The sequence below is a fragment of the Malaya genurostris genome, chromosome 1, assembly GCF_030247185.1.
Source record: "Malaya genurostris strain Urasoe2022 chromosome 1, Malgen_1.1, whole genome shotgun sequence".
NCBI lineage: Eukaryota > Metazoa > Arthropoda > Insecta > Diptera > Culicidae > Malaya > Malaya genurostris.
Genome location: NC_080570.1, coordinates 46779404 through 46805922, shown reverse-complemented (window position 1 = coordinate 46805922; position 26519 = coordinate 46779404). Strand labels below are relative to the sequence as shown.

At 35.5% G+C, this 26519-nt stretch overlaps 2 protein-coding genes across 2 annotated transcripts in view; one reads left to right on the top strand and one right to left on the bottom strand.

Moving 5' to 3' along the window:
* The window catches only part of LOC131438807 (homeobox protein 5), a 154191-nt gene that overhangs the window by 10350 nt on the left and 117322 nt on the right, over positions 1-26519 (bottom strand). The window contains exons 4-6 of the mRNA XM_058609103.1: positions 13548-13981; positions 248-594; positions 11-172 (exon numbers count right to left, since the gene is read on the bottom strand). Coding sequence (XP_058465086.1) covers positions 11-172; positions 248-594; positions 13548-13981 — 943 coding nt within the window. The remainder of the gene's footprint in view (positions 1-10; positions 173-247; positions 595-13547; positions 13982-26519) is intronic.
* The window catches only part of LOC131438816 (5-hydroxytryptamine receptor 1A-like), a 46924-nt gene continuing 34603 nt past the window's right edge, over positions 14199-26519 (top strand). Inside the window, exon 1 of the mRNA XM_058609116.1 lies at positions 14199-15059. The gene's annotated coding sequence lies outside the window, so the exon portion shown is untranslated. The remainder of the gene's footprint in view (positions 15060-26519) is intronic.

Here is a 26519-nt window from a genome sequence, read left to right as displayed (position 1 = left end):
AAGTGATTACCTAAAGTAACTAGTCGAATGCGTGTGGGAGTTGTACGGGCCCAGTTCTATCCTCGCCTGAATGCCTCCGAGCATGATCGAGTGGGAAGATTCCATGACGTACCGTCCCAGCAGAACATTGTGCCGGGCTTCCTCGTACAACAGTTCCAGTAATCGAGGATCTCTGAAAGTAGCAGAAAAAAAAACACACAATAACAACAGCCCGGCTTAAATACCGAACACCATTGCCACCACCCACTTGATCTTTTCCTCGTCCTTTCTGGGGAAGAATACATTCCGCCGCAGCATCGTCATCGGCTCGTCGGAAAGCTTCTCCAGTTCGTTCCGGTGGCTGTGTTTATCGAGCAGTTTGGACCACGCGACCCGAACCGCGTACGGCCTGTGGTGCGGTTTCAGTTGGACCTCCAGTAGCGGGCTGGTCATCCACAGGCCGAACACACTTTGCGCCAACAGCTTATTGGTAATTCCTAGTTCTTCACAGCCGAGTGCCGCGGCAAGCATGACCTGAGCCGGACATTGTGCGGTGCCCTCGATTTCCATATGTACAGCGATGCGGGACATCAGATAAACGACCGTCGGTATCACCTGGGAATGTGGGGAGACGGAAGATTTTGTAAAACAGAATATTTAATTTTTCAATATTATAATAATCATAGTTCGGATTATATACAATTTCTCATGAAAGTTGAAAATATACAGAGATTGATAGTGGATTCAAACTTTTCAAGCTTTTGGGTAAGAACAACTTTCTGAGCATGTACTGGGTACAAAAAAGCGGAAGAGTAATGTCAATGACATTACCGGATTGATGTGAATACCAACAAACTGGAATGTTCCATCAAAAGTTCTTCGATATTAAACAATGATAAAGGTATTTCATCTGAATGCGTCTATTCCGCTTAATACAGAAACAAAATTAAATTCTACGAAAAAAAATGCTCTAGTTGAGGTTTTTTACTGTCCATTACCAAGCAAGCTTTCGAATGTTGCCCCTCCTACGCAAAACACATCGTTTAGTTTTATACACAGTTCACAACAAACTTATTTAAAAACCTGTTTTGATCAGCCTGATGGAGTATTGATGCCTTTCTAATGTCATTGTGTGATTCTTCAATTTGGATAGATCATTTATTTTTGCATTATCAATCTAATTGAAGATTGAAACTTTGACAAACCTTTCGTAAGCTGCAATTCTGTAACCTGAGGTCGAATCCAGATGAAATTAAATAGTAACCTATGTGATCATAAGAACATTTATTTGACCCTAAGTTTGTGAAAATCTGTTGAGCCATTTCTGAGAAAACTAGGTACGTTCCTTTTTGAGAGTATTTGAGCACTATTTCCAATATTTCCGGAGTCGGTACAACCAAATTTTATTTTTTTGTCATGAATACGACTTACTTTACTATGCCTTTTCCGAATTTACTCTCTGAGGGAGTGGTAAGCTTTTAATTGTGAATATCTCTTTTTGTATCTAACGTATCAACATAATGTTTGTTACTTGCCTCCGGAAATATGTTCATCAATCTACGATTACATTTTCAGTTGCATGACATAATCACAAAATTGAAGTTTTCTGAAACATTTAGCATCAACGAGTATCGAAGAAGAAAACTCATGCCGCCTTTTTCGTACTTATGTAGTTATAAAATGTTAACACTAGATATATTTGCAGTTGCAGCTTGCAGTTGACAGAGCAAGAAGCAAAGAAAGTGTGTAATTTCGGTTGGTTCAAGTCCAGCGCTCAGTTCCAGTATCAAGAATTCAGTTCAGTATTAAAACAATTGAAGTACGTTCGCAGAGCCAGTTCCTCTTCAAAAAAGATCGTTTCCGTCATCTTGCTGCTACTCGTTTGCATTGGAATGAACAACGAAAAGTGGAGAACGATGGAGAACATTATACAAAATCAGCCCTTCCAATGGCTCCAAATGTTATCTAAGGAATTATAAAGATTACTTCTTTGTAAATCGGAAATAAAAATCATCAATTTAGTGCAAATCTAGAATAATTTAATTATGTTGGTGTACTTTGTACAATGCGAAATTCGCACCAAACGAGTGCGAATAAAGCCAGCATTTGACTGCCTCGTGTTCGAGGCAAATGTTCTGAACGGTGTTTAATATCGTAGGTAATTCCACAATTTGGCCCTTCTGAATGCCAGAAATTAATCCCGTACAGGATTTTGAGTCTTTTCCACTGAAATATGCAAATCCGAAATGAAATAATCGACATCACAATTTTGTATGTTATTATTTTTGTGGCCGTTTGGAACGCCCATTTGTGAAAAAGTAACAAACAAAATCACGTTAAACGAAAACCTTTTACCAAAATAGCTTTAGTATTGAATCAATTCGCACAGAAAGCAGTTCTGCTGCGGGACGTTCGCAAAGCCAGTTTCGCTTCAAACAAGAACGATTGCGATTGTCATGCTGCTGGTCGCATTGAGAAAAATACTAAGAAAAGTGGACAACGATGGGGAACATTATACAAAATCATCCCTTCTAATGGTTCCAACTGTTATTTAAAAAACTATTGGAGTTACTTATCTGTTGAAATATGCAAATTGGAAGTGAATATAACCAATAATGAATATGAAAAGTGTGTAAGGAAGATGGAGCAAGTGTTATACTGAATTAGATGGGTGTTAAGTTCAAGGTTTAGGCCTTTAGCCTAGGAGAGAAGGTATACTAAACCAACTTTGAAAAAGCATAGCAAATTTGTGTGTATTGATTCCCTAAGAGTTTTAAAAATATATGGCTTGAAAAAATTTTTTGGTTAAATTTCTTTCTGTTGCATTTATTCGAGTATCTTGAAATCAACTGAAATTATCCTCGAGAAATCATTTGAGAGGCACTCTCTCAATCAATTGAAAGAAGTACATATTTGTTGTTTCAAAGAAACAACTGACACCGGTTTAACAGAGTTTCATTTGACGGTGCAACGAATGAACAATTACACGAAGGACCCGTAGAACACAAATTTACAATATTGCAATTCTTATTTCACACCTTGGTTGTTTCAACTAACCAAATCAATTACAAAACTTCTATAACGTATAATCAAAACCATAAGGCATTCGAATTGTTACTTGAGTATAAGGAAACATACTATAAGTAAATTAAAAATACTCATGGTTTATAGCTATACATAGTTAGTGTCTGTTTCACTAGTGAACAAAACGTGTCGTGATTCGACAGCACCAAAGACATCATATTAACAAGATATCCAGCTCTCACATTTACCTAACAAATCATTGGCAACATCCTTTTTTGCGAGCATGTCGTCCTCAGGTGAGTCCGAATCGAATCTCATACATAGAAGTAGGGGGAGAGAAATGTCAAATTCGTGCGCGCCAAAACAGCAGGGTTGCACACCCATACAATTGACATGATATGTTGAATGTGATGCCGTACGATGGCGTTGCTGAACTGAAGATTGTTTTCCTTCCAAGCTGACAGGGTCTGCAGCACTCAAACACTGAAAATATTCCGTATTTCTATGTATCGGTTTGGCACGATACGCTTTGTATGACGTTTCGTTGAATTCATGTTTTTGAAATTTGGCGCACCTTATTTTGGTACTGAATTTTACCCTAATGTTCGTTCATACCAAACATTTCGGAAAACTTTAACTTTGAGTTATTTTTGGATATCTCATACTACTGAAAATTCTATCATTAATTGCTGAACCTATTTCCGACGCTATGGAGAAGAAATTTTGTTACTGCCTTAAATACAACAACAAGAGATATTCACGATTTAGTTTTACCCATTCCTGTACAGGATAAATTTGAAAAGGCACCCCATAGTAGAGCAAGCCGTATTCATGACAAAAATTCTTAATGTCCTGTGAAAATTTTGCTGGTTAATTTCATCTTGGGAATTATAATCTATTGTTGAATTTCTACATCATATACACTGATGGACATAAGTATTCGTCATTTGCACGCTAAAGGGTTTTTAATCATTTCACTTAAATAAACTTTCTTATAGATATAATAATTCAAATGTAACAGGTTCTTCAAATATTGCTTCACTTGATTAGCACATTTTTCGATAAATAGACATTATTTATTGTTACTGAATAAAATACATATCAGCTTCTCATTTCAGGCGGGACACAAAAATGATATGATTGTTATTTTTAGGCCGAAAGATCTGGTAACACTGCAAATGACATTTCTCATATACAAATGTTTGTTCTGAGTAGAACTCGCTTGATTTCGCGTGATCTTTTTCAGTTGAAATAAAATACTTAAAAAAAGAAAAGAAACTACGGTGGAAACGAGGAAGATTATTTCGAACTCGTTCAGGTTAAACAAATCTGTTACCGATATAGCTGAGAACGTTTGTAGACCTAGAACAACGGTTCAAAGTTTAATTAAACGCTATAAACATAGCGAAAACTTCAATAATGAAGCTAGAAAAGGACGACAATGCAAATTAACGGGTAGAGACAAAAAAGTTATTCAAATTATTAGAAAAGAGCCCAAAACTTCTTCATCCAAAAAAAAACGAGCAGAGTTACAGAAGTTTAGTGGAAAGGACGTTAGTTCCAGAACAGTGCGCAGAGTTTTAAATAAGCTCGAAACCTTTAATTAGTAAGGTTGATCAGGCTAAGATAATGATCTTCGCAAGATAATATCAGACTCATCCAACCAGCTTCTGGAACAATGTGCTATTCTCTGATGAGAGTAAATTTAATGTTTATAGATCAGATGGAAGAATTTTGGTATGAACTGCAGAAGAAAAACATCCAAACAAACGTTAAACATGGGGGATCGTCAGTGATGGTCTGCAGTTGTATGTCTGCATCCGGTGTTGAAGAATTGGTGTTTATCGATGGGAACATGAAGAAGGAGCAATATTTGAACATTTTGAAGCAAAACATGCAGAGTAGAGCTGCAAAGTTGGGTATAGAGAGTGATTTCTAATTCCAACAGGTCCCTAAACACACTCAATCGCCAGACATGCATCCATTTGAACTGCTATGGGATGTGTTCGTGAGCATCACGTTACTTCACAAAAACAGCTTAGGGAAATTATTCGTAAAGATAAGTAATTGCACGAGGAGGATTAAACACAAATTATTAATCGTTTGCATAGTTCACCACACGGAAAGAAATCCGTTACTGCTGTCATGATTAGAAAAACATGAAACCAATCATTTTAACTTATCATGAAATCATGAGCAATAACTCTTCTTCCATGAAAATTAATCATGGTTCGAAAATGCGTTACTTGAAGAACTCATTTCTTTCAAAGCTCGTAACTCTAATTTTCTACCCGGATATCACTTTTAACCCTCTGCCTCAAGTGATATGATAGAGGGAGAAGTAGGCTGTGCGCTAGAGCGGACGGAAACAAATTTTCGCGTGTCATATTTAAATATAATTTACAGAAAAGTGGAATTTCTTTTAAATTCGATTGACTTTTCGTTTTTAGTGCATGGTGCTAATGTAAGAAAAAACTGTGTGTTGTGATCAGACTCTAAAAGTTAAAAGTGCGGTTGATTCCAAAGAATAAAGACAGTTTTGCTTTTTCTTCAGCAGAAAATCTTGACACTGTTGTACCAAACGACGAGGGGTCAGTCTCTGTGACCACTTATAGATTAGAGATAACAAGCTAAGTGTTTCACTTTAATTATACTTTTTACTAAACTATCGCTTTGTTCAACAAAACAATTTTAGTGTTTAATATGGGGGTCCACTAGGAGAATTCCAGTCCATATTATCTTTCTCCACAACAGGACTAGTCCAGAGGTCGTGTTGAATTAGTCGGCGAAACAAAAAACCAGCCAAATATAGATCCACTGGTTCCTGTTTCCATATCGTAAGAGGTCACAGCTACAGGATTTCATCTTTTCGTGATTTCATTGACATTTTTTTCAATGTTTCGAATATGGTAGTTTTTTTCCACTAAACTATTATTTATTCTTGAAGGGGCTGGGGTCCACTAGGAGATTGATAGTACCTATTAGCTCTCTCCGGACAGTACCAGCCTAGATGCCGTGTGGAATCCGGCGTAAAAAAATGAACCAAGAATAGATCCACTGGGTTCCTGCTTCCATGTCGTAAAAGGCGACAATTGCAGGAGTTTTGTTTTTCCTTTCAGTTATCAGATATTTTCAATGTTTCACTTCTGATTACTCTATTTTACTAAATTATCTCTTCATTCAACCTGTCAATTTCCGTCTAACTTCGAAAAAAAGTTTTATATGGAATGTTTTCTTCTTCCATGTTATTGATTGTCTGTCAGGATTATAAATTGAATGATAAATAAATAAATAATCTATAACTATTGCGCAAATGCGTTGATATTACAAAGTTAATAACAGAGATAACATATATCGATATATTGAACACGTAGTAAAAAAAACACTTGATATTAATATTTCAAACAACAAATTAAGATTTTTCTCGGTAGCCGGCTGCCCAGATCAACCAATATAACCAATTAATAATTTTAATAAGTAATTAAAATAATAAAGCGGGAAGAATAAAGAATAATAAATAATAAATAATGATTTTATAACAACTGTTTAGAATATATCAATGCAATGAATCAACTATTTTGTCTAAATCCTATTCACTCGTTTATTTTGTATAACGTAATTTCATTTATAAAAAATAGGTAAGTTTTTATTCTTTACGCAATAGTATTGCAAATCTTTCTTCAGTTTCCTCGAATAAGAGCTGTGAATCAAGACTTTCCGGGACTTCAATATAGGATATTGTTGAAACGTTCACTCGGGAAATCAGTGAGTTTTGTGGTGCATCCGAGCATCTTGAAACCGGAACATACTAACTCGCGCGCGAATAATACCAATACTGAAATTTTTACTAACAAATATCCCTCTCCCGTGACACTTGTGGAGTGCGCAGTAGTATATACGGCCTCTAGTAACAACAAGTGTTGGACTAACATCCCTTCCCATTCCTTAGACGATCTACGTTCGGGCCTGGCCGGCGCCGTTACTGATCAATGAATTCTGGGATTACCAGAAGATGTACATTGAAGGATGATTTACCAGTCCCAGGATGGATCATCTAGAAACTCCCTGTACAATTTCAGATAATCCCGATCAGTAACGGAGTAGCAACCAGGGGTGGTCGCTCAAGCTCAAGCTCAAGCTAAACTATTATTTATTCTTGATTTCTTCAGGAAATTCTGTATCTATTTCGTTCAGCTTCTAAGTTCTAAATGGCAAAATTCCTTTTTTTTCGTTTCGTTTTTCGTCTTTCAGGATTGTGATTTGAATAACAAAATCCTTCAAAATTACAATGTTTATGATGTAGATGAATCTACCTTACTGCTTTTGCGGCATGTTGAATAAATAAAGGGAAACTACTAGATATAAGTAATTATCTCCCTCCTGATAACAGATAGTATATTTTTAATTAGGTTTCGTGTTACACTCCAAACTGTTACAAGAAAATCCATTTATTTTTTGCCTTTCTCATATAGAAAGGCTATGCAATCACTGTGAAAATCGACTTTTTAACCGAGGCCCGGAGGGCCGAATGTCATATACCATTCGACTCAGCTCGACGAACTGAGCAAATGTCTGTGTGTGTGTGTGTCCGTCCGTGTGTGTGTGTATGTGTGTGTGTATGTAACAAAAATATGCACTCACTTTTCTCAGAGATGGCCAAACCGATTTTCACAAACAAAGATTCAAATGAAAGGTCTCATAGTCCCATAGCCTGCTATTGAATTTCATTCCGATCCGACTTCCGGTTCCGGAGATATAGGATGATATGTACCAAAAAAGTGAAAAAAATATGCACTCACTTTTTTCAGAGATGGCTGAACCGATTTTCACAAACTAAGATTCAAATAAAAGGTATTATGGTCCCATAGCTTGCTATTGAATTTCGTTTGAATGTAACTTCCGGTTCCGGAGTTATATGGTAATATGTGAAAATTTGAGAAAAAGTTTACACTCAATTATCTCTGGAACAACTCAACCGATTTTCGCAAACTTAGATTCAAATGAAAGGTCTTATAATATCCTAAAAATTTGTGGAATATTTTATCTGGATCCGACTTCCGGTTCCGGAACTAAAGCGTGATAAGTGGAAAATTACCAATTTTATTAGTATTTTTCCACGAACGATGATTAAAAACAGGTACAAATCCCATAAAACTGTCTGATAAATTCTTCTAGTTTGCAGAGCTTGTTAGTTTGTGGGCATAAAAATTTAATTCGGCACTACTGGTCCCCTCTTTTCCTGTTCCGAGAGCACCGAAAGTGGAGAAGAAAAACTCCTAAAACTAAATTCACTTCGATTTCTCTGCGATGCTTGAACCGATTTTCACAAATCTTGATTTGAATTGAAGTTCATACTGTCTTTGAACCTACTGTGAAATTTCATCCGGATCCGACTTCCGGTACCGCAGTTACAGGGCGATGAGTGTCAAAGTTTTCAAATCGCCATATAGAGTGACAATATGTACAACACCGAAAGAAGAAGAAAACACAAAACGAACAAGGCGTGCTTACGTACACGTTGTGTAGTGATGTCAATAATAATAATAACAATCCTACTACATGTTTCATGCTGCTGATTCATGCTGTTTAGCACGCAGTAGTAACAGAAACGCAGGTTCGTTTCGTTAGATTTAGTTTAATTGGTTTAAACGAAATAGAGCATGAGATAGTAAGTATAAGTTTAACTACGTTCAAAACTGTTCCGATTTGTAGGTCATATTTGTTGGTAGCAAACGAACCAACTTCGGCTATTCCGTTCATCTGAATCCGGTTTCGGGAGAATTGGAAATTGTGATTAGAAACTGCAAAAAGGATCTCACTCACTTTCCTTGGAGATGGCCGAATAGATTTTTACAAACTTATAGGTTCAAAAGAAAAGTCTTACCGTTTCATACGGAATTCCTTAATTTGTTGTGGATACTACTTTCGGTTCCGGAACTACAGGTTATACAGGATTTATAGAGTTTGTGAGATTCGTTCCGAACAAATTATCCTATTCCTATTCAATAAACAGTTGTTTTTGCTAATTTCACGGTTATATTCATGATGTAATGAGTAATATGAGAAAGGCATCATTACACCACTAGGTGGATTAAAATAGGTTTTTCCTCAATGGCCGACTTGGCCCTTTTTAACTTGATATTGATTCGAAAGCGGAGTCTAAAATACTTTTTCATCGCGCTATACGTTCATATTTGTGGAGGGGCTGGGGTCCACTAGGAGATTGATAGTACATATTATCTACCTCCGGACAGTACCAGCCTAGATGCCTTGTGGAATCCGGTGGAAAAAATGAGCAAAGAATAGATCCACTGGGTTCCTGCTTCCATGTCGTAAAAGGCGACAATTGCAGTAGTTTCTTTTTCCTTTCAGCTATCAGATTTTTTCAATGTTTCACATCTGATTACTCTATTTTACTAAATTATCTCTTCATTCAACTCCATTCAACTTATCAATTTCCGGTTAGCTTCGGAGATAGTATGTTTTCTTCTTCCATGTCAGTGCATGTCTTTCAAGGTAATAAATTAAATGATAAAAATCAACTATTGTGCAAATCCATTAATATTACAAAGTTAATAACAGAGATAACAGATATCGGCATATTTCATAAATAGTAGAAAACTACTTGATAAATTAATATTTTTTTCTCGGTAGCCGGCTGCCCCGATCAACCAATATAAGCAATTAATAATTTTAATAAATAATTAAAATAATGAAGCGGAAATAATAAACAATCAAGTCGCGCGTGAAATCTGTTGACCTTTGTCTGGTGATTTGAAATGATTTTACAAAAACTTTTTAGAGTATGTCACTACAATGAATCAACTATTTTGTCTAAATACTATTCACTCGTTTATTTTGTAGCAGATAATTCCATTTAGAAAAGAATAGGGAAGTTTTTATTCGCTACGCGATAGTATTTCAAATTGTATCATACTTTAGTTTTCACGAATAAGAACTGTGAATCACGACTTCCCGGGACTTCAGTGTCGGATATTGTTGAAACGTTCACTCGGGAAGTCAGTGAGTTTAGTGGTGCATCCGAGCATCTTGAATCAAAACATACTAACTCGCGCGCGAATACTACCATTACTGAAATTTATACTAACAAATATCCTTCTCCCGTAACACTTGTGGAGTGCGCAGTAGTATATACGGCTTCTAGTAACAACAAGTGTTGGACTAACATCCCTTCCCATTCCTCAGACGATCTACGTTCGGGCCTGGCCGGCGCCGGTACTGATCAATGAATTCTGGGGTTACCAGAAAATGTACATTGAAGGATGATTTACCAGTCCCAGGTTGGATCATCTAGAAATTCCCTGTACAATTTCAGCTAATCCCGATCAGTTACGGAGTAGCAACCAGGGGTGGTCGGTCAAGCTCAAGCTCTGCCTCAAGTGATATGATAGATTAACAGATTAATGGAAAGGCAATAAGCAGACATTGAAAAGCAAGATCTACTGAAAATGTTTACTTGATCCTGAAGCATGTTATTTAATAATCGTGTTGTTTTACCCACCGGCTGAAAGAGAATTAAACATAACATAAAAATAAAGATAATGAGCCGAAAATTGACATCATTAGAGACTAAGCACGGCTACGCTTTTCATTTGACAAACACCAATTTTACATTTTGTTTGAATATATTCTTACATATTTGATGTGACCGTTGTTGCTAGAATAATATTCCGAGAGCTAGCGTTTAATTCGATTGTGAATTTGGAACACCATCTAACGAAAATCAGAAAAATATTTTGTTCAACCACTTTGATTAATTTGTTTCATAGATATAACAACACGAGCTGTATTGATTCACCTAAATATTATAAATAAGACGATAGTTCGACATAGAGTTTCTTTTTAAGAGGTTTGATTAACACGTGTTTTTTCATGCAGTTCGTTTAGGTGTTTAAATTCTGAAACACAAAATCAAAACTGAAGCAATGAACTCAAATAAACACGTTATCTCTTGCGTCGTCGTTTTTCAAAAACAGAATATTCTAATTTTAAAAGAAGTTCGTCGTGCTTTTCACTGAATTTATGTTGCAAAAATGACCACCGTTGCAAAAATCGTACATAACGCCTGAATTTATGTTGCAGAAATTACCATCGTAGCAGAAACACGCCTGAAGTTATACCCACAACGTCAAGTGCGTTACGTTTAAATTTCATCGAAATCAGTCCGAATGGATCATGATCCGAGAAATTTTAGTCATGGTGTATTATCATAACATGAAAATATATTATTTTCCCCAAATCATGACTCATTTTGCTCATTTCTAGAATCGGAATTTTGCCCGTGAAGAGCTAAGAAAATTCCATAAGTGACGAATACTTTTGTCCAGTTTAATATGAAGTTTCGGTTAGTGTTTATTCAACAAAATCTATTTCGTTTCATTTTATGATTATTTAATAAAGGGTAGTGTGAAAAACATATAGTCGTTCTCTTTGACTAATATATTGTATTGAAAAAATAACGCATTATGCTTATGACAGACATGTGATATCGGAATCACTGTACACCGTGAAATCACATGTCTGTCACCCTGAATCACGGTGGTATCACGCGAGCATCATGATATAACGGTGATTTCCGTACTACGGTCATTTACCGTTGTACTGTGCAAAATCACATCACTGTTTACTGCTACCAGCGCCATTGACGAGCGATGGTGAACTCACGAAACAATATTTCCTTCTTCTGAGTATCAAGTAATAAACAACCTTTGTTTTATTTTGAAAAAAAATCTCTGTAAAATGCTAACCAGCAGCATAAAACTTATACACTTTATCAACCTTTTAGCTTATTTTCAAAAAGCAGTCAAACCAAGAAATGTTCATAAATTTGGTGAAGTTTTTAAAAACAAATAAAGAAAACAATATATTCATATTTGTACATAAAATCAGCACTATTGAGTTATTGTTTTCTATTCAATAACAAGTAAATTTATTGTTGAAATGGATTTAGAACACATAATGATTCATATTTTGAATGCACATGTGGTAATAATTAACGATAAATATGCAATACATCAATAAACCAATTGTGTAGTCACAACTTTAAACTCCTCAAAATCATAATAAAATCATTATGAGATTGTATTCCAGCCTAGTAGACCATTTTTCATAAGCGTTATGAAGTAAAACGAAGCATCAAACCTATGTCAAATCTATTTCGGAATGATTCGAAATTCAAGAAAGTTTTAAAATCAGCTTTATGATAAACATAATCATTTTATGAAAATTTCGTAATGAATAAACTGCATTTTTTTGGAATATGTGTGTGTTTTTATTGGTTACATAATGAGAATATCTTAGATTTATTTACTATTTTGAGGTACAATGTTAAAAGTTAATGCGCTCTTATTTTTATTGTGAATATGCTGGTAAAAAAGGAATTATTACTGAACAACTTGAAATTTTTATGGATTTTGCAAAAGTCGACATGATTTACAAACAAACTTTGGTGATTAATCACCTTTTCGGTACAAATCAGCTTCGTTGCATGAAAAATAGTGCTACTGTTCCGAAAATTAGTTCTTAAAGCCTTTCATACTTCCTCCATTTTCTATTTTTATTGGATTTTACGGTAGAACATTAAATTTTTCCTAAAGCTAATTACATTTAAATAATGAATGTACCCCATGTATGTATCATGTATCCCAGAACAAACGTGTCATAAGTGTACATTAAAACCTTAAAATTTGATATGAGTGAAATTGTCATCCGAAGAACACTCACACACAAAATTAGTTTAATAATTCAGAGAGGCATTGATTATATCTGTCATAAATCAGTAACTAGGAATACACTTCAAACCGCAAAAATTTTTGGTTTGTATATTATCAATCATCGGAGCTGGAAAATTGAGCAAAGTTTTGAGTTGTTTCGTTCCACTGTATATTCTTTCTGTGCGCAAAACATGTCCGTCACCTCATCGTTGTACGCGTACAGTGTTGTATAGAAATCATTGTACGGAAATCACATGTCTGTCAGTGGTATTACACAGTATGAGTTTAGTGTTGAAGCTATAAGCAGCTACTTAAGCAACACTTCGTTGTTTAAATTGTGAACTATTTTCTGAGCCTGAAGAGAACTGCAATAATTCTGAAACAACTGAGATAGTTTTTGCTTTCATGCATACTCATTGAAACGTTTCAATTTCCGTTCCGGGTGTATGTCATTGTTCAACTGTAACGTTTCATGACTCATTTGTGGTGCGTGTCTTTGCTGGGTGTTATTGCTAAACTGCCAGCACGATAAATCAAAAATGACAGTGTAGTTAAAACAACAATTGATTAGTTGTACCAAATTTTAACCAATCAAATTCCGAAAAAAAACTACTATTATTTTAATCATTTTGCAATCACCGACTCTGTAATTACCTAAAACCGGGATTGCGAGTTAGTCAGCTTGTGCGAAACCCACAAACTTCGAAGCACATTAACCTATACATGGTTACAGTTTACATATCCATAACCCATCAACAGATCAAATTCAATGCGTTGTCACCCTGTTCGCAGAAAGCAAAACAATCTTACCTTCTGCATTGGTCGTGGAGGCGAAATAGCCGTAGAACTGGCCATTGTCGATGACACGGCGGAAGCGCCCACCGCTAGATTATTGCCACTGTTGTGGTGGTGGTTGTTGTTGTTGTTGTTTAGAGCGGTACCACCGCCGCCACAGCCGCTGCCGCCGCCGCCACCAGTGCTGCTCACCGTGGCACCGAGAGTCAGGATCGCCGTTGTGGTCACGTAATTGGTGCTATCCCTATCCTTTATTAGATTATTGGTATTAATTAAACTATTACTACTTGATAGACTCGATGATTGTTGTTGTTGTTGTTGCTGTTGCTGTTGCTGATGTGGTTGACCTGGATGCTGCCAGTGGGAAGCTTGCTGTTGTTGTTGTTGTTGCTGCTGCACGTCTATGCTGCCACCACCCAGCGTGTAGTGGTTTGTACTCGAGATGGGACCTGTAAACCAAAGTGATAGGTAATAATATTAAACTTCGTTTTAGTAGCTTCTGTTGGTTAAATAAACCCGTTTGATTTTTTGGCTATTGAAACACATACTATTTGCACAAAAAGTACCGATCATTGTTTACAAAAAAATGTAACACATTCGCATACACCTGGTTTTCTGTAGACGAATATAAGCGGTAGTGCGGTGCGGTGCGGTGAAGCCGAACAAACAAACGCCCCGATGACGCGACAAGCATACTACATGTGCAAGGCGATATTCAATTCGCTGAATTCCACCTCAGTTTAGTGCCAAACCCTGGATGACTGATTAGAGCTGATATCATTCGGTTAAGTTCTTTATCAACTGAAGCAACGAAAACCAAAATCTTCAGTCGGTGAGACACGAGGTGTTACTTTGAAAAGAATTTAAATCTGGTAATGTTTTATTTTATTTCATCGGAACGGTAGCTTCCTATCAATCAAAACAATTGATTCAGCTTTAAGCAAGTGTCGTCCGGGTAGTAAATTTTTATGCAAATTTTTACATTCGACGCACCGTCCACACACCAGCCGCAGCAAAAGCCGCAGTCGGTTCATCAATCACAAATCAGTTATGATCGGTCCAACGGCGAATATTGCACGCGGTCAGTAGAGTTTACATTTAGTTTCTTTGTCGGTGAGAGTTCGTCCGTCGGTCCGTCGTTGGAACATTGAGTGCATCGGTAGTACCCAGTACGAACATTCTCGGACGAGCAAATGAAGTTTATTTGGTGAACGGGAGAAACCACGAAAGTAATGCCAAAGTACTCGAACTGTGTTGCCGTGAGACATCAGGCGTGGAACGTGGGCAGAAGCTGTTTGATCTGATTAAGACGTACCGCCGAAAGTGGAGACTCAGAGACAAATCCACCGATAATTGGTGAACCCGACAGCAGAGTGTTAATTCAATGCCGACCGGCGACAAGTAAAAGTGAGAACCTTTTCTCGGTTGTTTGTTTTTTGTTTTTCGTTTTCTTGCTGAAAATGTAAATTGTGCTATCTTCAAAGGAGGATCCCTATCGTCCCACCCACGGGAAAAAAAAGTTCATAGGTAAATATGCTGCCGGGAAAGTAGAAAGTAGAGGTTATTTTTAGGGTCAAACATAAAACGGATGTGCTTATTTTAGCACGAAGAAACAACAATGATGCCGTAGCGTGGTCGAGTTAAGAATAAACCAAACGATATGTCAACTTCCGTCAACGTCAATTGAATGTATGTCACTCGGCCGTCAACATTAATTCGATGATGTCAAAATGTTCCAAATCGTTGACATTGTTCGCATTGAAGTGATACTGACGTTCCGTTCTGGTGACAGCCGTCTGACGGACCCGTATGAATCGCGCTTCGCTCGAAACGAATTGCTGAATTATGGTGACACAGAAAACCATTACTCACGTTCGATCGGATTGACTCAGATACATGTCGTTCACGAAAATGCCGTTGACCGGGATATCGTTTGAAAGTGAGCATGCACTTGTGCTGTGGTTTACTGCTGATAGATATATATTTAGATAAGTTACCAATTCTAATGGATGATGAAACTAACTGCTTTCTAATCAAAAACTGCGATAAGGTATGATTAAATTAAGCCCGAAGCGTCAGATTTACGTCCTCCAATGTCAAAATAGATAGACAAGACAGGTAAGGTCATTCACGTGACACGTGTTCGGAACGTAACACAACAGTTGATAACAGAAAACATTGGTTTCTTGTCAGGAAAAGTCGAATAAAAGTTCAGCTAGGGAAAGCTTTTATTCGCCCGCCACCCGCACTGCTTCCTACTGGCGAATGAGTCATTCGTCATTGAGTTTTTGTCGAAAATCAATTAGCCGATTTTCAATGGAAGAATGCCCGAATGAATCGGATCCATATCTTTGCGTCCACAGGAATGTAATTTCAAGGATAAGTTATTGTTCCGTTCCACTTTCTCTTATTGTTTAGAAAACGATAAATCGAAGTTTCGGGTAAAAAGATTTTCATATTTTTACCCGTCAAATATAGATTCAAATTTGGCAACCACGCTATACAAAATCGAACACAGCACACTGCGAACGGATCAAAGCCGTTGGTGTTTTCTTCTTCCGTACCAGCACGTACCGACGCGTACCAGTTTTGCATCGCCATTTTGAATGATGATTTGAATATTTTTGACTGTCATCGTCATCGTCATCGTCATCGTCATTTTCGAACCGGAAGTTGGATCTGGATGAAATTGCACCGTATCTTTTAAGACACTGAGAGCTTTAATTTGAATCATGATTTGTGAAAATCGGTTGCTGAGAAATCGAAGTGAGTTCCGTTTTTGGAGCTTTTCTTCACTATTATCAGTGCTTTCGAAAGCGGAAACCGGAGACTGTTAGTCCCAAAGTAGTTTTATATATTCACTAACTAACAAGATCTGCTAACTAGATGAATTTAGCAGTAAGTTTTATTAGAATGTGCAACTGGTTTCGCCGTCGCTTGAGAAAAAAAATACTCATGAAATTGAAAATTAAAACTAATCACATTGTAATACCATTGTTGGAAATCACTAAATCTATGATTTTCAGTTTGTTACTTGTTGATCATTTTTACTATTTAATTAGCAAGTTTGTGTTTTCGGCACTTTCACTTGGGATTTACTACCTTTTCGATTTTATAGTCACTATCCAGCGTTATCACAGAGAAGGTCGTCAAATGGTGAGATAACTAAGTCCTCACAAGTTCCTATCTCATGCCTCCCCGAGCGTCTATGATGACATTTGGTCAATAGAACGGCGTCGACTGGGTGCTATCGCCTTCTGCGTTAGTAGTAAAGTGCTATATCATAGTATATTGCAACATGTTGTTTGTTGCATTATTTGTTATATATTGAATTGAATTATATTACATTGTATTATATATTGTTGTTGTTGTTGATATTATTATTATTATTATTATTATTATTATTATTATTATTATTATTATTATTATTATTATTATTATTATTATTATTATTATTATTATTATTATTAATAAGGAAATATTATATTTCCTGCAAAACTGCGACGAAAGAAGAGCATAACTTACACTGCGAAAGCAACTGTTATAGATTGTATCATAGCATATTATTCCATATATTATCTTATTATATTTTATTTTGTTATGTTGTATGGTATAATACTGCATTGCATTATATCATATTATATTGTATTATATTATATTATATTAAAAGTATAAGTATTGTGTTATATTGTATTATGTTATGTTATATTGTGCTAAATTATATTACACTAAGGTCTCTTTTTGCACGGTTTTTTTCCCACGGTTTTTTTATACACGGCTTTTTTTACACGGTTTTCGGAATTAACGCGGTTTTCTTTTACACGGTTTTCGCAATTAACACGGTCTTAGAGAAGAAGTTAGAAATTACTCTATTTCAAAAAAACGAATTTTTCTTGGATCGATTATATAAAAGTGGTAATATATCAGATCGAAACAATAAAACTATAATTAGAGCTAATAAAAACACTTATTTAAATCAAAATCATTTTGCAAAAAATCATTTATTGAATAATTCTGTATCAAATTCTGTATGTAGTTTAATATGTATAATATTAATATTTAATCGCTGTCGTAAATAACACGACGCCTTCGCCCTGGAATAGTACATGTTAAATTTTCAACTTCGTCATCGTTTGACCGAGAATCTCGTAGAGAGGAAGTCTCTGTAACTGTTGATTTTTCGAGGTTTTTCAACTCCTCTTCATATCTAGCAATACAATATTTCATGTCACTTCTAAATGATATAGCTCTTGCAGTATTATGATCCACATTGATAAAGTGAGCAGCTGCTGCATTGCACATTGCAATACCTGGTAAAAAGGGATTATATAAGAGACAATAATCAAAATAATTATAGCAATACCTTTTCTAATTTGATCGGCATTCATTTGTCCAATTTCTTCTTCTTCTTCTTCAACGTCGTCTATTACATCGGTACACAGATCCTCATCGGATATAACAGTGTCTTCCAGCAATTCATTAATATCCGAGGAAGTAAAATTATCAAAACCTGTACCTCCTACTGCATGCGCTAGTAAAATAATTTCTCGATCATCAAATAACGTTTTTCCATCATGTTCAACACATTCTGGCCATAATGATTTCCAACAATTATTTAGTGTAGAGTTTTTCATAGCTTTTAACGCTGTACCAATGAAACGCACGCATTCCCGCATCGAAAACGTTTTCCATGCTGTAATTACCGTCATAGATTGGTCTTTGTCCAACTGTTCCAATATGTAATTAAACGTTTGTTTAATATATAGTTTTTTAAAGGTTGAAATAATGCCTTGATCTAATGGTTGAATCAATGATGTAGTGTTGGGTGGCAGAAAAACTATTTGTACTTGTGAATGTTGAGGTGCGGTATGTCCTGGAGCGTTGTCTATTATCAAGAGAACTTTGAACTTCATTCCTTTGTTTTCCAGGTATTTCTGAACCTCCGGAATGAAAAGTTCTTTAAACCACTCTTCAAATATTGGTTTAGTAACCCAAGCTTTAGGATTACTTCTCCAGTGCACAGGCAGCGTATCGAAATCTTCTCCTTTCATCGATCTGGGTCTCATTGCCCGATGAAGCAGTAGCGGTTTCAATATTTTATCGCCAGATGCGTTCGAACAAAACAGCAGTGTGACTCGGTCTTTTGCAGCTTTGAATCCTGGCGCTTGACGTTCAGCAGCAGCTAGATATGTTCTGTTCGGCATTTTTTTCCAGAACAGACCTGTTTCGTCCGCGTTGAACACCTGGTCTGGGTGATATGCTCCTTGTTTAATAATTGTCAACAGTTTTGCTGGGTATTCCCGAGCTGCAACAGTATCCGCCGATGCGCACTCGCCTTTGACTTGCACATTTCGAACGTTGTTCTTCCGAATGAATTTGTAGAACCAACCCTTGCTTGCTTTAAATTCAGTACGTTTACCTGTCAAAAAATTTTGTGTTTCATATTGTAATAAATAGTAGTGAAAGAGATTTTAAAACCATTATGTTTACTGCTTGATGCTTCCTCATTCTCCAAAAGATGGTAAAGACGTAATGCCTTTTGTCTAATTATATCCGCGTTAATTGGAATTCTTTTTTGTGCATTGTCTTCGATCCACACAAGTAATGCTTTTTCCATTTTATCAACAGCAACGTTTCGGGTATAGGCTGCTCGTTTAGACGAGGAATCCGTGCCATTCGAGACTGCCTGTCTGATACGAGATTCATTTCGCTTAATGGTTCGGATAGTTGCCTCATTCAATGACAGAGATCTGCCAATGGATGCAGCCGTTTCACCATTTGCGAGCCGGTCTAAAACAATTATTTTGTTTTGAAGCGTGATCGACTTTCTGGGTCTGGGAATCATTTTATCAGAATTCGATGCCATTGTATGATTCTGTAATCAAAATTACACGGTAGAAATATATAAAAATTAAATGTATAAAGCACACGATTTCCATTATATTGTACTTCTTCGAAATATTCAACCACATGTAACCTACCTCGCTAATTAATTGAGAACGAAATCAAGCAGGAACGATTAATAGTATCGAAAAATATGAACGTACCGATCCGGCTAATCAGAAACCGCACACTTTCACAATTTTTAACTAAAACTTTCGCGGAGGCAGGTATGACTGGTACACAGCAGAAACAATTCTCTTCGGTTTTGGATTAAGAATGATACTTGAAATTCAAACTACAGCGGTTTTTATACAGGATTTGGAACAGAGTCCTTTTGACTTAGTCCTTACAAATGTAAATGAAGAGTGATATAAAAGGTTATTGTTACGATTTTATTTAGTTTGTCATGCGTGAATTCATGTTATTTGCGTAGATCGATGCGGATCCGTGAGGACAATTAGCGTGACACAAAAATTGAAAATAAAAGCGTTTTGTGGATTGTCTCGTTGATAATAGAGTGTATCACGAGTATGACAATTGTTGCTTCGCTGTTAATGCGTTGGCGCACACGGTGAGGTACAGCACATCGAAGATGCTACACGTACCAATCGATTGTTTTCGGAATTAATACACTTGTTGAATGTTTTCTAAAATTATTGCGATTTTCACAAGATTTTTTTTACACGGTTTTCGCAATTAACACGGTTTTTTTTAACACGGTTTCCGCAATTAACACGGTTTTTTTTAACACGGTTTTTTTTAGCACGGCACGTAACCCCCGTGCAAAAAGAGACCTTAGTGTATATTATGCTGTGTTATATCATCTTATATTATATTATATTATTTTTTATTATGTTATATCACAGAGAACAGATATCCAACAGACATTCATACGTACAAGTCGTGTGCAACGGTGATTTTTAATGGATTTTCACTTGTAGGCTTTACACAGCTTTTTAAAAAAGTTTGTACTAGCTTGGATGTGATATATTATATTGTATTTTATTATATTATATTTTTTATATTATTTTATAATATATTATATTATATTATATTATATTATATTATATTATATTATATCATATTATATTATATTATATTATATTATATTATATTATATTATATTATATTATATTATATTATATTATATTATATTATATTATATTATATTATATTATATTATATTATATTATATTATATTATATTATATTATATTATATTATATTATATTGTATTATGCTCAAATATATCTACAACGGGGAGGGGCAGGGAGTGCATCAGGGTATCTTACAAGTGAATGACTGGATGATGAAGTGGATTGCCAACCTGAGTCACGCGCGGGAAGCTCTGTTGTTTTTCCCTGAAGGTCTGAAATGAGTAAAACGCACCCTTCTAACAAACAAACCATCAGGCGGGTTTAAGCTGGTACAGCGAAATTCTTTATTATATGGCCGGATGTTCTTGCTGGAAGGCGCCTGGTCCACAAAACCCATTTTGGCCTTCTTAACAGCAATGATATGAAAGCTATCTGATAATCAAATTCGGATCTACTGTAAGTCCACCCGCATACACTGGTAATGCCTTGAACTGATGGTGGCTTCATACATACATACATACATACATACTATCCAGCGTTATCACAGAGAACACACACGGAACGATGTTGTTTGGTAAAGTGACGGCTGAGCCGATTTTCACAAACTCAGATTCAAATGGAAGGTCTTATGGCCCGATACAAGGTTCCTGAGTTTCATTTGGATCCAAATTCTGCTTCCGGAATTACAAGGAAATATGTGCAAATTTATGAAAAAATGCGCACTCAATTTTCTCGGAAATTTCTTAACCGATTTTAATAAACTTAGTCTTGAAATTCTTTTGAAAGTCCCCGAAAAGAAGTTAATCTAGATTCGACTTTCGGTTCGGAAGGGTAAGGTCTAAATGATGGAAAAACGTTTCTGTTTGAGTTTTTTTGTATTTTTTAAATTTTTAGTGGTTGTTCAAAGTGAAAACTACGATTTTTCACGAAAAAATCCACCGATTTGTAGATTTAAAATCTCAACAAAGTAACAAACAACGAAAAGGAAAACGTTGGGGTCTGGTTTTTTCATATGTAGAAAGTGTGTGCAAAATTTGAACAAAATTGGTGCAGTAGTTTTTGAATGACGATGGACACGGATTTTTAAAACCTGCATTCGAGAAAAATGCGTTCAAAGTTTTTCGTCTATAAAATCAATTTACTACTCAAGAGAGTCCGTAGGGTCTAATATTTTCAAAAAAGCATAGTTTTTCTTTTATAATTCGTTATACTGGAACATTTCAAGAATGTTTTGTCAAGTTTTTAAGTCAATCAAAGCAGAAGTAATCAACAATAATCATCTAACTGATTACATTGCACACATTGCATCTTCTGGTAAACAATATCAGAATTTTCGATCCTGTTTACGGTATAGCTAAAACACTCATATTACATCGTTAAATCATTTGGCAAGCAATAATGTTGATACCCAATTAAGCACGTGGCTCGGAATGACGAACCACATGAATCAAGTATGCATGTGAAAACTTCACACAAATCAACTCGTTGCGCGCCAAAAGATTCCTTCAACGATCTAGTATTACTTTCTTCGACGGCCAAACACTTATGCAACTCGTTATGCGCCAAACACCTATCGATGATCTAGCAATCATTGGCGACTTTTTCAGTGGAAAATTCCATTGTTCATACAAAACAACTTTATGAATTGTTCCCACTTTTAGGGCAAGTTTTCTTAATTTTTTTGATGTACGAACCCGGTGGGGGTAAAAACTGATCAAACGAAAAAAAGAATCATGTAAATCCGTCCATCCGTTCTTACGTGATGCGATTACAAAGAATGATCTCTGCATTTATATATATATATATATATATATATATATATATATATATATATATATATATATATATATATATATATATATATATATATATATATATATATATATATATATATATACTAGCTGACCCATCGAACTTCGTCTCGCCCACAAATTATTTGTTCGAATTTATGTTTTCGGACAGCAGAATTTGACAAACGACTAAGCGGTTAACGTTTCTCTTCATTATTTTTCTGATTACTTAACCTATAATCAACGAAATTCGACACACATTCGCTTTAGCTCAAAACGAAATATCACCAAAAATTTATGCTTATTTCATGCTGCGAAGAAGTGAGAGTTCGGCGCACAGGTCCATTATTTTTGCTTCGATTGACCTAAAAACTTAACAAAACATTCTTGATATGTTTCATTATAACAAATAATAAAAGAAAAATCATGTTTTTGGAAAATGTTAGACCCTACCGGATCCCTAGAGTAATAAATTGTTTCCTTCGATTTTATAGACATAAAACTTTAAACGCGTTTTTCTCGAAAGCAGGTTTTGAAAATTCGTGTCCATGGTCATTCAAAAACTACTGCACCAATTTTTTCCAAATTTTGCACACATTTTCTACATATGAAAAACCAGACCCCAACGTTTTCCTTTTCGATTTTTGTTATTTTTGGGAGGTTTTACAGCTGCAATCGTACTTTTTTCGTAGTTTTCCACGAAAAAATTACAAAATGTTGTTCGAATGATATTTTTTATCAAGCAAAACATTTGAATTTATTTTGATGCACGATAATTCTGAAAAAAAATTCTCCAATATAATTATTTTTTGCATCATTCAAATCCTACCCTCCCCCCCCCCCCCCCCCCCTCCCCCCATAAGCAGCATACAAAGCATTCTGAATAGTCCGTTTTTAAGGAATACTTGAATGTTCACCCGACGCAGCAGAAAAAACTTTGAAGCAGTTCTTTGTACAGATTTTATGCAGCGAGGAAGTTTTCTCAGAACTTGTTCTGTATGTTCAAGTTGCCATAAAGTGCTACGCGTACTTTAGAGCTCTAATAAAGTGGATACTTTTCAGGTACTTCGGATTTTTTGGTTGCTTAGAGAGACTACGATAAAATTTTAATTTGATATTATACCAATTTGAACATTCTTCACAGAATTGTGCGCTTAGTCTAATCTAAATTATTAGAAAGAAAAACGCAAGGATAATTTTTTAGTGTGACCTTAGCGCTTCTACAGCACAATCTTTTTATTGATTCATTCAAAAATTTTCTGATTTATTAAACTCGCGCCCGCGATGACCAATGAACTGGTAAATGACATCAGACCATTTTCTCCTGCCAACAACGGTCTTCTAGAACAAGTCATATGCATTCCGTCATTGAGTCATTTGGCAAGCAATAATTTGGATACCCAATTAAGCACGTGGCTCGAAATGAAGAACCACATGAATCAAGTTTTCACACGCACACAACTCGTTGCGCGCCAAAAGATTCTTTCAACGATCTAGTATTCCTTTCTTTCGACGGCCAAACACTTATGCAACTCGTTGCGCGCCAAACACCAATTGTAGATCTAGGATTTGAATGATGCAAAAAATAATTATATTGGAGAATTTTTTTTCAGAATTATCGTGCATCAAAATAAATTCAAATGTTTTGCTTGATAAAAAATATCATTCGAACAACATTTTGTAATTTTTTCGTGGAAAACTACGAAAAAAGTACGATTGCAGCTGTAAAACCTCCCAAAAATAACAAAAATCGAAAAGGAAAACGTTGGGGTCTGGTTTTCATATGTAGAAAATGTGTGCAAAATTTGGAAAAAATTGGTGCAGTAGTTTTTGAATGACCATGGACACGAATTTTCAAAACCTGCTTTCGAGAAAAACGCGTTTAAAGTTTATGTCTATAAAATCGAAGGAAACAATTTATTACTCTAGGGATCCGGTAGGGTCTAACATTTCCAAAAACATGATTTTTCTTTTATTATTTGTTATAATGAAACATATCAAGAATGTTTTGTAAAGTTTTTAGGTCAATCGAAGCAAAAATAATGGACCTGTGCGCCGAACTCTCACTTCTTCGCAGCATGAAATAAGCATAAATTTTTGGTGATATTTCGTTTTGAGCTAAAGCGAATGTGTGTTGTTCGTTGATTATAGGTTAAGTAATCAGAAAAATAATGAAGAGAAACGTTAACCGCTTAGTCGTTTGTCAAATTCTGCTGTCCGAAAACATAAATTCGAACAAATAATTTGTGGGCGAGACGAAGTTCGATGGGTCAGCTAGTATATATATATATATATATATATATATATATATATATATATATTATATATATATATATATATATATATATATATATATATATATATATATATATATATATATATATATATATATATATATATATATATATATATAATATATATATATATATATATATATATATATATATAAATGCAGAGATCATTCTTTGTAATCGCATCACGTAAGAACGGATGACGGATTTACATGATTCTTTTTTTCGTTTGATCAGTTTTTACCCCCACCGGGTTCGTACATCAAAAAATTAAGAAAACTTGCCCTAAAAGTGGGAACAATTCATAAAGTTGTTTTGTATGAACAATGGAATTTTCCACTGAAAAAGTCGCCAATGATTGCTAGATCATCGATAGGTGTTTGGCGCATAACGAGTTGCATAAGTGTTTGGCCGTCGAAGAAAGTAATACTAGATCGTTGAAGGAATCTTTTGGCGCGCAACGAGTTGATTTGTGTGAAGTTTTCACATGCATACTTGATTCATGTGGTTCGTCATTCCGAGCCACGTGCTTAATTGGGTATCAACATTATTGCTTGCCAAATGATTTAACGATGTAATATGAGTGTTTTAGCTATACCGTAAACAGGATCGAAAATTCTGATATTGTTTACCAGAAGATGCAATGTGTGCAATGTAATCAGTTAGATGATTATTGTTGATTACTTCTGCTTTGATTGACTTAAAAACTTGACAAAACATTCTTGAAATGTTCCAGTATAACGAATTATAAAAGAAAAACTATGCTTTTTTGAAAATATTAGACCCTACGGACTCTCTTGAGTAGTAAATTGATTTTATAGACGAAAAACTTTGAACGCATTTTTCTCGAATGCAGGTTTTAAAATCCGTGTCCATCGTCATTCAAAAACTACTGCACCAATTTTGTTCAAATTTTGCACACACTTTCTACATATGAAAAAACCAGACCCCAACGTTTTCCTTTTCGTTGTTTGTTACTTTGTTGAGATTTTAATCTACAAATCGGTGGATTTTTCGTGAAAAATCGTAGTTTTCACTTTGAACAACCACTAAAATTTAAAAAATACAAAAAAACTCAAACAGAAACGTTTTTCCATCATTTAGACCTTACCCTTCCGAACCGAAAGTCGAATCTAGATTAACTTCTTTTCGGGGACTTTCAAAAGAATTTCAACACTAAGTTTATTAAAATCGTTAAGAAATTTCCGAGAAAATTGAGTGCGCATTTTTTCATAAATTTGCACATATTTTCCTTGTAATTCCGGAAGCAGAATTTGGATCCAAATGAAACTCAGGAACCTTGTATCGGGCCATAAGACCTTCCATTTGAATCTGAGTTTGTGAAAATCGGCTCAGCCGTCACTTTACCAAACAACATCGTTCCGTGTGTGTTCTCTGTGATAACGCTGGATAGTATGTATGTATGTATGTATGTATGAAGCCACCATCAGTTCAAGGCATTAACCAGTGTATGCGGGTGGACTTACAGTAGATCCGAATTTGATTATCAGATAGCTTTCATATCATTGCTGTAAGAAGGCCAAAATGGGTTTTGTGGACCAGGCGCCTTCCAGCAAGAACATCCGGCCATATAATAAAGAATTTCGCTGTACCAGCTTAAACCCGCCTGATGGTTTGTTTGTTAGAAGGGTGCGTTTTACTCATTTCAGACCTTCAGGGAAAAACAACAGAGCTTCCCGCGCGTGACTCAGGTTGGCAATCCACTTCATCATCCAGTCATTCACTTGTAAGATACCCTGATGCACTCCCTGCCCCTCCCCGTTGTAGATATATTTGAGCATAATACAATATAATATAATATAATATAATATAATGGGGGTGGGGGTAAAAACTGATCAACAAAAAAAAGCATCTCAATCCGTCCATCCGTTCTTACGTGATGCGATTACAAAGAATGATCTCTGCA